The sequence below is a fragment of the Eleginops maclovinus genome, chromosome 4 (assembly GCF_036324505.1).
Source record: "Eleginops maclovinus isolate JMC-PN-2008 ecotype Puerto Natales chromosome 4, JC_Emac_rtc_rv5, whole genome shotgun sequence".
NCBI lineage: Eukaryota > Metazoa > Chordata > Actinopteri > Perciformes > Eleginopidae > Eleginops > Eleginops maclovinus.
In genome coordinates this window covers 28,826,701-28,838,750 of record NC_086352.1, presented here as the reverse complement: position 1 = coordinate 28,838,750, position 12,050 = coordinate 28,826,701, and the positions used below count along the sequence as shown (strand labels likewise).

At 36.1% G+C, this 12,050-nt stretch overlaps 1 protein-coding gene across 1 annotated transcript; it reads left to right on the top strand.

The window, feature by feature from the left end:
- The first annotated feature begins 1,749 nt into the window (after nt 1–1,749).
- On the top strand, nt 1,750–11,586 carry LOC134863356 (uncharacterized). The gene is made up of 13 exons (XM_063881835.1): nt 1,750–1,924; nt 2,462–2,664; nt 4,270–4,407; nt 4,868–4,985; nt 5,553–5,739; nt 6,385–6,526; nt 6,620–6,775; nt 7,163–7,218; nt 7,436–7,611; nt 7,810–8,210; nt 8,369–8,465; nt 9,024–9,291; nt 9,715–11,586. Exons 1-13 carry the CDS (start codon nt 1,802–1,804, stop codon nt 9,924–9,926), a joined length of 2,277 nt encoding a protein of 758 aa, XP_063737905.1. The 5' UTR covers nt 1,750–1,801; the 3' UTR covers nt 9,927–11,586.
- The last annotated feature ends 464 nt before the right edge of the window (nt 11,587–12,050 follow it).

Here is a 12,050-nt window from a genome sequence, read left to right as displayed (position 1 = left end):
ACCCTCTTCTTCCTTAAACCCCGATTGATTCAAGGTTTATTGTTGGAAAGCTACATACCATACCAATCTCTCTCTCTCTCTCTCTCTCTCTCTCTCTCTCTCTCTCTCTCTCTCTCTCTCTCTCTCTCTCTCTCTCTCTCTCTCCCACAAAATAGTGTATGGCTGCTGAACCCAATGTAAGCGTAGTTTCAAACATGGTTCATAGGTTTGAACTTTTGTTTTGTTTCCCCAATTTACGGCACCACCCATGGATGGATGCGCCCTGAGCATTCACCTATACGGCCTATGCCCAGGGCCGGCCCTGGGCATAGGCCGTATAGGTGAATGCTCAGGCCCTGGGCATAGGCGTATAGGTTAAATATGTAAACATACACAAAGGGGATTTGTTCTCGAGAACTGTAAGTCATTTAATTGCAGCCCAATGTTATTCAAATCAGGGAACTACATTGACACATTACTCTTTCTGAGCTCTCTCCGACGCTGCTTGTTATCAGTTGATCATGGGTGTTCACTCTCTTTTTTAACCAACCAGATTTTGCCACGAGGAGTGCGCGAGCTGCCACCAGGGGGTGCGCGAGATGAAACATGTAATGGTGGTCTGGTGTAAAAATGTTACTCAGTGTTGATTTTTAATTGGGATTTTTCCATAGGCTACAATAAAAAACAGGAATAATAAACATGTCCTTTGTAATCCCTTTTATTTTAAATCAAAAAACTATAATTTATTAGTTTTTGATAGAAACGTAGAAGAAGACAGCTGTAGGCTAGGATATATGCGTGCCAACTCGTTTCATTCATTCTTTCAAATATGATTAACAGGCTGAAATCAGGGAAACTGTCAAGTGGAACGTCTCAGGACAAAGTTATTTATATGGTGATAGAACAAAGCTTTGTTGCGTTTTTTGTTTGTTTGTTTGCGTTTTTTGGGGGGTGCGTCAACCCGGTTGGGACGTAGAAGGGGGTGCGCCGGAAAAAAGGTTTGGGAACCGCTGCCCTAAAGGCAACAACAGCCACTAATGAAGTATTCTTACGATGAACCAATGCAGACAGGAAGCAGCGAAAATTAGCACAGTAATACAAAAACAATGTCAACTATTCAACACATAGACAAGTCAGGCATGAAACGGAAGCAACAAATTCCGGCTGAGCAATACTGATACCATTTTAAAAAATACATGCAGACAACCAGCTTGTCCCATTCTCTCCATTTGTTAACATTTGAAAATTGCAACACATTTTCTTTTAATTCACAACTACTATGTCTTTTCATTTTGTTCAGTGGTATCAGAATGAGACTCTCCTATGGTTTTTGTAGTTTACCAATTAGTAAAACACAGGAATCCTCTCAAAAATGTCCAATTCATAATTTAAGCCAAAAGTTTTAGTGGATAGAGGAGAACATATAATACATTAGTTATTAAGAGAGGGTCCCATAGAATGGTTTAAATAAATGATTTGGCCGAAAAAAGATCTTTAGAGATATATTAGTTTTTGATAATTAACCTTTTTCCATTTTTCCAGAGATACCAACAAATAAATGCCTGAGGATGGATTTTTTTTAGATGTAATGGGTGCAATCAAACAGCAATATTGGGCTTTCTTTGCTCAATTGTTGATTGTCAATGGGATCTGACTGGAGTTATTAAACAAGCCTGTACCATTTGCTGTACCATTTTAAATTCTTACAGTTCAGCACAGATCTGGTTAGTCCTGTTGGTCTACATCATAGAGAACCGCCTCACATCTCCAATATTTAAGCTGACTGAACAACATTTTGCAGAAACTGATTTTGTTGGACATCATGGAGGTAGGCGCGATTTACCTGCTGTTGTTGGCTTTGTCGGGGATTTCGTCGACGCTCAGCTTTTATGGAGATAGCCTTACTTTCCAGCCTGCACATAAGCAGAAGGATGGGACATACAAGGTATGTACTCTTTTTTTCAATCACTATCTGCCTAAAATATTCATACACTCAATAGAACTGCAAATACGTTAAATGCCAGGGTTACTTATTGGAGAAGTCTCACTAATTTGGGAAAGTCTACTTTCACAATAATTGTATATAATAATCACAAGTTTTGACTTTAAAAATATAAAAATAAAGCATGAATAATATAAGGGAACTAATATGGACTTAATGAAGCACACAGCCATGTAGACCACACCTGTACAAAAATAATTAGAAAACATTTACATCTCAAAATGTGTGTACTGAACAAGAGCTTATCGCCCTGTGAAAAACCTGGATGTCAATCATATCTCTTACTGCCATCTACAAAGTATTCACTGGCTTGTCTTTGTGGAATTTTTACAACCCAAGTCCAGAAAACAAAAAGAAAAACCAGTTCAACAAACATAAACATTCATTTCATCCAGTTTTCTGTGTTTCACAGAGTCAACTTTGAGTTTTATAGAACTATTTCAACTGTACGTGGTATCAATGCTGTTATTTCCCCTGTAGGTGACTTTTCATTACAGACAGAATGGCAGAAGCAGCTGTGATGACAAGTCATTGTACACATGTGAGAGCGGGGTTTGCACAAGCTTCGAAGAGTCCAGTGTCCTGCAAACGGACCAGGATGACACGGGCCAGGGCAGGTGGTGCCAGTCTGAAATGCACACAACAGCAACCGTCCGGAATAATCAAACATCCTTCTCTCTGAAGTAAGACCAGCTCACAGAAACCAAACTATTCCGACTCCTTCTACTCTAAGGCATCAGGCCTGCGTTCTATTTCCTGTGTTTAAACTGTGGTCGTCACCGAAATGCAATTGTGGGACTAAATTAAAGTCAATATGTAACACAGCATAAGTAAACCAAACCTCAGCGATGACATTAAACATAACTATAAATACATGTTAAAAGGACTAGGAGTGGTTGATGTTTTCTGAAACAGAGCTGAAATGCACAAAACAAGTAACACTAGTCTGTGGAGTTAATGATAATCTTCAATTGTACTGAACTTTTGAACACATTGCTCCAGTCAGAAAACATAAGAAAAAATGCCATAACAAAATATAAAAAAATAAGAGAAGACACACGACAAAGACACACATTTTACACAGCCATAACTAATATTGAGAACACTGAGTTATATTTGGGGGAGTTTTAGCAACAGGATTTTTTCTAACATCAACCTCTTTTTTTTTTTTACATCAAATCCTTAAAATGTCAATGTTTCCAGGTCAAAATGATTAGCTACATTTAAAGTGAATTTGTGTTTCCACCAGAATAACTCACCTGAGAGTGGGGAGAAGATATTATGAATAGTGATTTATACATTATATCTGTATTATTGAATTTGTGTTTAAGAAAACAACATTAAAAATGACATTAAACTGAAGACATTTTGAAATGTACACTGCACTAAGTAATGAGGTTTATTTATTTATTATTATTTATTTAATGGTATTATTAGTGCTGGTTCACAGCCGTTAATGTCATTAGCAACACATTCCTGCATATTAGTCATCATATGAAAAGCACAGGTGTTATTAATGACACTAACAATGGCTTCATTCTATTCATGTGAGTGACCGTAAGTCAGCATGCCTGACACCAGGAAGTAGAATTCAAAGCAGCTAAATGGTATTCAGACATCAATCACTTTATTACTAACAGCTTGGCAATTGTGGTTGTGACAGGTCAACATGTCTATCCCCTGATAAACATTCTTGAAATGGCAGCATTTTCTTTGAAAAGATGGACGAAAATACATGTTGGCCTACACAAAAGAGTCATCTGTCATGTTTAAGATGTATGGGTTCAATATTTGTCAGTATGTGTATGCAGTACATGTGTATTTTTAGTTTTTTCTTCTAAATTCAATAATCCAATAACCCTCCCTATCATTGTTATTATTATTAATCATATTATTAATCATATAATAATAATAATAATAATAATAATAATAATAATAATAATAATAATAATAATAATAATAATAATATTAATATTAATAATATTTGTACACCTGATTTGTTTAATTTCAAAGATTTTGTTTATAAGGTCCAATAGTTTATATGTAAAAACATGTTTTTGTATTTTTATCTTCTGGCCCATCAGTGGCATAAGGAACAGAATATATCAAATAGCTATACTTTGGGAAATGAACATGAGAAATGACCGAAAGGGTGTGTTTATGTGCAGGGATCAGGTAAAAAATGACTAAACTGTTTTTCAAACAGTTGATGTGGTTACATTTTTTGTATTTCTACATTGCATCAATGTATTTCAGAGAGATAACTCACTTTATCGTCTTGTCTTCAGTCAATCAGGCTGCTGCTGGGAGTCTAATGTGGACGGGAAAACAAATTGGATTTCTGAGGCAGAGTTGGACTTGGGAAGTCGATCTGACTCACACGCCTTCAACAGCTGCCCCTTAACAACAACAGTGTCTTATTTACGGTAAAAACATACATTCTTTTTTAGAAAACAAAGACAATGAAAAGCACACAAAGCAGAGCTCTGCAGGTAAAGCAGAGTATAAACCCAACCTGTAAGATATATATAATGGAATACCACTCCCATGTTAGCAGACAAACAGTGCAGTTTGACCAAATTACTGCCATTGCATCATTGTTTTAAAACTCTTGCTGTTAACATCAGCCCTACCAAGTCCTTCTCCATTCAACCACATTTAAATAACACTTCTGAGATGTTTCACATAACGTTACTCATGATCATTAGTAGATCATGTGTAACGTTAAATGAAATGAAATTGTGATGAAACTGTGGCACTTCCTTTTTTTAATTAGTCAGTGTGTGAAATATGTGGTATGATATTTGTGATTATAAAAAAATATAGTTCTGTGTACAAATGTGTTTCATTTATATTTAAACCATATTCAATTTTGTTTTCATGCAGGGTGCCTCAGAACTGCTTCTCACCGATTCATATCCTGGCCCACGATCCCGATGGAGATCTTGTGAGATGTCGCTTTTCTTCAAACGCTGCTGCTCCAGCAAACTTCACTCTCGATGAGGTAATACATGCAGTGTTAAATACATTACAATACTATCAGGATCATTTGAAACACTAAGCATTCAATAGTCATATTATTTTCTCAACTTGTATATCATTTTTGATTTGAGTTTAATGCATTTAGCTTTATCATCATAGCAGGGATCCTGTTACACATTTAGAGGAAAATATTTTGTAGTACTTTCATTTTCTGCCATTTTATACTTGTTCTCCAATTAAAACTAAATAAATATTAAACTTTTAACTCCACCACCTTTATTTGACATGTATAGCACATAAGTAGCATGACAAATGTATCCATTAGTACACAAGGTATACAACATTTGCTCGACATACATAAATTGCAACATTAAAAAACTAAAATAAAACATGTTAGTGATGAAACATTTGATATTCTAAAATAAAACATGTTTAAAAAGAGATAACCTGCATAATAACATCATTTAAGTACATTTTGCTGATAATAATTCTCGTTAAGTTACGTTTTGAACTCTTGACTTTTACTTGTTTTGGGTTATTTTTGGTGTGGTAATTTGAAATAATATTATAACGCGCTGTGTCCTGCCAGATGGAATGCGTACTCAGAACTACAGGTAAAGTGGACATTGGTGTCCACGTGTTTGAGCTGATGCTGGAGGACTTCTCAAGTAAAAACATCACTTTGACCTATTCAGACGGGACATCAGTATTTCGGGAGGGCTCTGACATGGAATCCCCCCCTCTCTGCAAAATGAAGCTGCAGTTCTCCATGGAGAGTGAGTACATGTTCATAAGAGAGACACAATAGGAGCAATGTCTGAAGTGATTATAAGAGGGATGCAATTTTTATGTCACATTTCTGTTTTATTGCAAAATGTTCTTTAGATTGAAAAACAGTTCAGTGATACTGTAAAGTTGATGGTTTTTCTCCCTCAAAGTTATACTTCTTTAAAAGTATTTGCCTAAAGTTAACATGATTCTCTCAATAATATGTTTTTGTTTTTTTTTATAGATAATTATACTTTTAATAGTACGAATTTTAGCATATTTGGAACTATATTCTTATACTAAAAAAAATGTTTTCACAAAATAGTGTGGCTTTATTTCCACAGTGCTTGGTCATATAGAAATTGAAATGATCAGTGATGCATTTTTGAATTACTCTTAATGAATTATTCCTGCTCTCTTAAGTCATCGGCTAACCTAAGAATTAAATAACTTCTACAATGACCCTCATATCCTAACCCTCACCCTAACCTAGCCTATGACTGCCTTTAAAATATGCTGATAGAGTGTTATTCTAGAGATATGCAATGGCCAACTAAATCACAGATAAATCTACACAAATGGCTACAAAAACCCAAGTCTAAGAAAAAAGAAAACTTGATTCCTCTCACTAACCTCTTGTATCTGTGTTTCAGTTCTTCCTCCACTATCAAGCTGTGAACGTGGCCGTGTCCAGCCTGTGTTCCTGTCTAAGACTCCTTCACATGGTGATGTTGTTCATGCCACAATGGGTCAGAATTTCCAGCTTAATGCCCAAGCAAAGGCTACAGATGCCAGGTATATAATGTTAGAGAAAGAACCTGTATTATGGACATGCAACTGAGAACATGTCAGGTTTTTACGTTGTTTCTTTTGTCTGCATTCGTGAAGCATAGAGGACTTCCAGGTCAGCGGCCCTCGGAACATGACCAAAGAGTTCAATGCTGGTCAGCATGGAATAGCTGAATTGACTCTGAGCTGGACGCCACAGCACAGCGACCTGTACCGAATCGTCCCAGTCTGCTTCACTGCAGAGACCAATCAAAGGTGAATGCTTTTATCTGCATAATGTGTGCTATATTTACTGCCTACTGCTTTGTTCAATGTTAGCAAGGTCTATTGTTTCTTGAAATATGGTGGACTGACCAACAGGGACCAACAAAGAATTGAAGAATTGAGCCTCTGCTAATGGGGGGGATTCATGTTTCTGGTTTCTAAACCCTATAATTGGATTATATCTGGTATATATATATATATATATATATATATGGTCTTCCACTTAAAAAAAATATATTCTCCATTAAATCTAAATAGTTTTATCTATCTTTTTTTTGCATATTGGGTGTTACTAGATACAGTATAGAAATCATTACCGTTACTTATGTTCTTCTTCGTGTTGCAATTTGTACTAAAATGTATTTTCTTTATTTGCAGCCAATCGGAAATGAGGTGTGTCGTTGTCCTGGTGACCCAAGCAGCTCTCATTCAAGGTTTGTTGATCATCATGGTAATCTCTGTTAAAGTTACTTCAGAAAGCCTCCTAATGAGTCTCTCCGTAAAAAAGATTGGGTTCACTTTCTGATGTACATACAAAAGTGACTGAACGGTTATTACAAAAAGTGACAAAACTTTGTGAGTGACGGTGTTCAAATAACACCTTACATGGGTTCAATAAATTAATTTAACACACTTGTGATTTATTTACAGGGTCAGCCACTGTTACTTGCTCACCAAACAAGATGGCGGTGGCTCTGGATAAAGCTTCCATGCCTGGCATCGATGTCAACTTCCTTCAGTTGAGAGACTCGTCATGCTCTCTCACCTCAAACGGCACTCACATCCTGGGCGTCATGTCATTCAGCACCTGCGGCACCAAACTTCTGGTTAGGAATTCATTGACATTATAATCTGAAATGTTCTATCAATTTGCAGCTGGTAGTAGAAATTAAGTTTTTTTGCATGGCGATGTGAAGAACACTGTAAACACATTAAAATGTCTGCGTTGTGTGAACTCCAATTTGTTGTTCATTTCCTTTTCAGTCACTAACGGGTTTATACCCCTTTATTTTTCTTAAATACAGGACAAAGGGGACTTTTTGGTTTTCGCAAATGAGATCCGGTCCTACGAGCTTCCCAGCGAGGTTATTATCCGCAGGAAGGCCGTTAAAATCGAAATCTCCTGCCAGTTTCCCAAAACTGTCAGCATCTCCAGCTATTACAATCTACAGAAGTCTGACTACATTTTCACAGAGTCTAACTTCGGCAGCTTTGGCTACACCTTTGAAATATACAATGACAACAACTTTACAAGTAAGGTGGAAGCCAAAAAATATCCAGTGGAGGTCCAGCTGTTGGATACAATTTATATGGGCATTCAGGCCGAATCAGATCTACCAAGCGTGACATTGTTTGTCGAATCCTGCAAAGCCATTCCTAATAACAACCCCGAAAACGTCATCTTCTATGACCTCATCAAGAACGGGTGAGTGCTGATGCTCTCTGGGAATCACAAACAGAAATACTTTTAACTTTTACATTTGTAAATGTTTGATTTAAGACAAGGCATATCATAATAAGGATCTTTTATATGTAGTTCCTTGATCTGTGTGTGTGACGTGTTACAATTTATATTTCTGACAGGTGTGTTAAGGATGAGACACTTGTGGTCTACCCATCCAATCAAAAAACATACAACTTTGAGGTTCAAGCCTTCAAATTCAATGGAAACTATGACCAGGTAATAATATTGAATACTAAATCATACAAAGCTTTTATCATATTATCTTGTAATTAGGGAAGAGTCTAGTTTTTTTTCCTGAAAGGGCTCAGGAGAAGCTCTATTATTAGAAACAACTGTTGAGTTGATAATGTCAGGAGCAATGCTGAAAACTGTGAAGTATTATAGAATGAAGATGGCGGAAAAAAGCAAAGTGTTACTGGAGGGATAGGTCAAACTCACATGGGACTTTAACCCAGACCTAACATGAAAAAAACAAACAATGTTTTATCTTTGATTTATGGACGTCACTTCCTTAACAACTAAAGAACTGGTCATTTGATTCTGAAACCAAAATGAGATTCTGCAAAGATCTGCTTCCAATGTCTGTTTTTCAAACAATATCACATGTATCCACGGGTTAAAGAATGAGAAAAGACAATTAGAGATATCAAATGTATCACCAGCATCAGTTTCACACTGTTGAAATGCAAATAACTGTACAACATGAACCACAGGTCACTCTTGTTGAAGCATGATTGATTTCCTTTTTAACTAACACCACCTACCTACTTACAGGTGTACATCACCTGTTCCGTCATCCTGTGTGAGCCCGGGACTCCCTATTCAAGATGTGCCCAGGGTTGTCTGTCAGATCCATCCCGCAGACGCAAGCGATCGCTTGTCAAGGAGACAGTCAGCCACTCAATTACCCAGGGTCCTTTGCGGTTTATTGGGCATCCTGATCCCAGTGCAGCCATGGATCATAACCTTGTTGTGATTAAAAAGAGGCCAGACATGGATGTTAAACCTGTTGTGATGCAACAGAGTCGCCGAACTGCTGAAGGTTAGTATTTGACCTATCTACACTAAAATGTTGACTTTAATTAAATGTACTACAAATGTCCCATAACTGTATTAGGGTAGTTGAAAGCAATAATATTAAGTTGGACCCAATATTTAACCTACTTACTTAATATCATTGCTTTCAACTAACCTAATACAGTAATGTGAAATCTGTTGACATAATACATTTAATTAAAGTTATCTATCTATCTATCTATCTATCTATCTATCTATCTATCTATCTATCTATCTATCTATCTATCTATCTATCTATCTATCTATCTATCTATCTATCTATCTATCTATCTATCTATCTATCTATCTATCTATCTATCTATCTATCTATCTATCTATCTATCTATCTATCTATCTATCTATCTATCTCATTTATAAACTATAATAACATTATTCTGTTGTCTTGTAGTGATTCTACCATCAGTTTTTCTGGAAGACACCAAATCCAGCCCAGAAAGTTGGGGAATCAAGGAGATCCTCAGCGCCAACACCAGCACCTTGGTCTTTGCCAGCGCCTTCCTTGTATCCCTGGTAATGTTAGTTGGGGTTGTTGTTTACTTCACAAGGAAGAGAAATGAAGAAGACCACAACTCTCTCTTAAGTTCTGGCTATGATAACTAAACCCAACTAATCTCAGTTCTACACTGCATGTTACTCCTTTATTTTGTTTTAGAATAGATCCTTTAAAGGCTTGTCTCTTATGATATAAAATACTCAAACACATTACATTAATTCATCATTCCTCCTGATCATACTGGCCATAAAAAGATTGTAACAAAAAGAGATACAAATATTTATTATTCATGAATACTTATCTGAAGTTAATTGTGGCTTCAAAAGTCTAATTTTCACTGATCTAAAGTTGTTTACTGGGAGAGCAACATTAATGACATTTTGCACTAAAAAACACAAGCCACTTCGATACTTCCTTGATATGTCTGACACTTAAGGCTAAAGGGATATCAGGAATTCATCTCTAAAAGGCTCAAATGAAATAGCCAATGTAGGTAAGCCATGTGACAATGTCTTTCGTTTTACATACCACAGTTGATTGAAAATTGCAACCTTATCCTTTAAAGAGTTACTCTTTTGAGGATGATTAAAAATAGAATAGAACACCATTTTGGTCGTTGCACAATTAGCTATCTCGTTATCTCTTGCACCTGTGTTGCCGGTCTTCCACCACACCCACATTCTTCTCCAAACCAGTTTAAGGGTAGTTATACAACCGGAAAATATGTTGACTGTTGTCATAACAAAATTCCATTCGGTCTGGTTTTGCTGGATTTTTCATGGATCAACTTCATGGAAAAAGGTTTCCAGCAATTGATCTCAGATGTTTGAGACTTTGTTTGGTTGAGTAAGAAATAGTAGGAATGCTTACTGAATGTGTGTGAATTTGAGATTTCATGTATTTGACTTGTTTAGGACCCCAAAAAAAATCTACCCTCGTATATTTTACATCAACTTGAAGTACATTATAGACTTGTCACACATATTTACTGTAGTTGATGTACATTCAATACTAGTTTTTTAGACTTAGGCACATTTGGATCAAGATTCGCCTTTAAAAATACAAAACAAATGAACCAAAAAAAGTGTAACCATCTTAAGCTTGATGATGTATATGACATACAGTTCTAATGAGATGATTTTTCATAAACATTTAAATTCTGTCAGTGAACTATCTCTATATACCAATACAGTTATATCTTTAATGGTGAAATTATGTTTGTGTAATCAAAATGGGCTTTTATTTACAATAAAAGGGGAAAACTACATTATATTGACATTTCTTTTGAATAATTACTGAAATCGCATAGTAAACACAACAATGTGTTTATTTTGTGTATGTGCTCACAATGACAAGTTGATGTTGAGCAGATTTGATGTCCAACATGTTCAACATTTGAGTTGAGACAGTTATCGTGGATAAGTTTGCTGAATTGCATTCAATGCAAAGTAACGATTGTGCTGGGAATTTCATAAAATAAAATAATTTAGCTGATAAAGGCACTAGATTAAAATTGACGAATCAGGATTACTTGGACATATGAGAAAAGGCAACAACCTCTAAGTATGAAATGCAAAGCCAATGCGAAAATACCTTGAACTTGTATTTTTGTAATATCTAGCAGGGGCGACTAATGTTTGCAAAAAGAAGGTGACTGTATAGAAGTCTATGCAGTCACTCAATTGATTTATTAATTTAGCAAAAATGTCCTAAAAAGTGTATGGTTCTTAATTGCTAGGTCTTATTCAATAAAGCAAGATGTTTTTTTGTTGTTGTTGTTTTTAATACTATGGTCCCATTTAGAGTGAAATACACAATAGCAGCTCATGCCTTAGGGGTTTCTACCTTGTGATTGACAGGACACAACCTCCACATTCAGGTGCTCTCTGAGATTTCATATTATAGCTGTAACCCTGGACTGTTTAAAATGTTGACTCTCTTGTGTCACAAAACTAAATGGCGATAGCCAAAACACAATACTCAAGGCTTCAAATGGTAATCCACGAGCCAATCGGTGATGTCAAAGTGACTAGGTTTACATCTTGTAAACAGCATTGCCTTGAGTAAACTCAGGTTGGCATTGTTGATCTGCACAGATTATCAAGATCCGAAGGGGTACAGATGGAATCTGGAATTACTTTCTCACAAAAGTAAGAAATCTGGAGGAGTCATATGAGGATCAAGTTCAGTTGAGGAGAAGAAGCGGCAACAACAACAAAAAAGTGAGTTTT

Excerpts from the sequence above, each read along its gene's own strand:
- LOC134863356 (XM_063881835.1), top strand. The coding sequence starts at position 1,802 with ATGGAGGTAGGCGCGATTTACCTGCTGTTGTTGGCTTTGTCGGGGATT. Across the intron at positions 1,925-2,461 it reads AGAAGGATGGGACATACAAG|GTGACTTTTCATTACAGACA; the intron begins GTATGTACTCTT and ends TTTCCCCTGTAG. Across the intron at positions 6,776-7,162 it reads ACTGCAGAGACCAATCAAAG|CCAATCGGAAATGAGGTGTG; the intron begins GTGAATGCTTTT and ends CTTTATTTGCAG.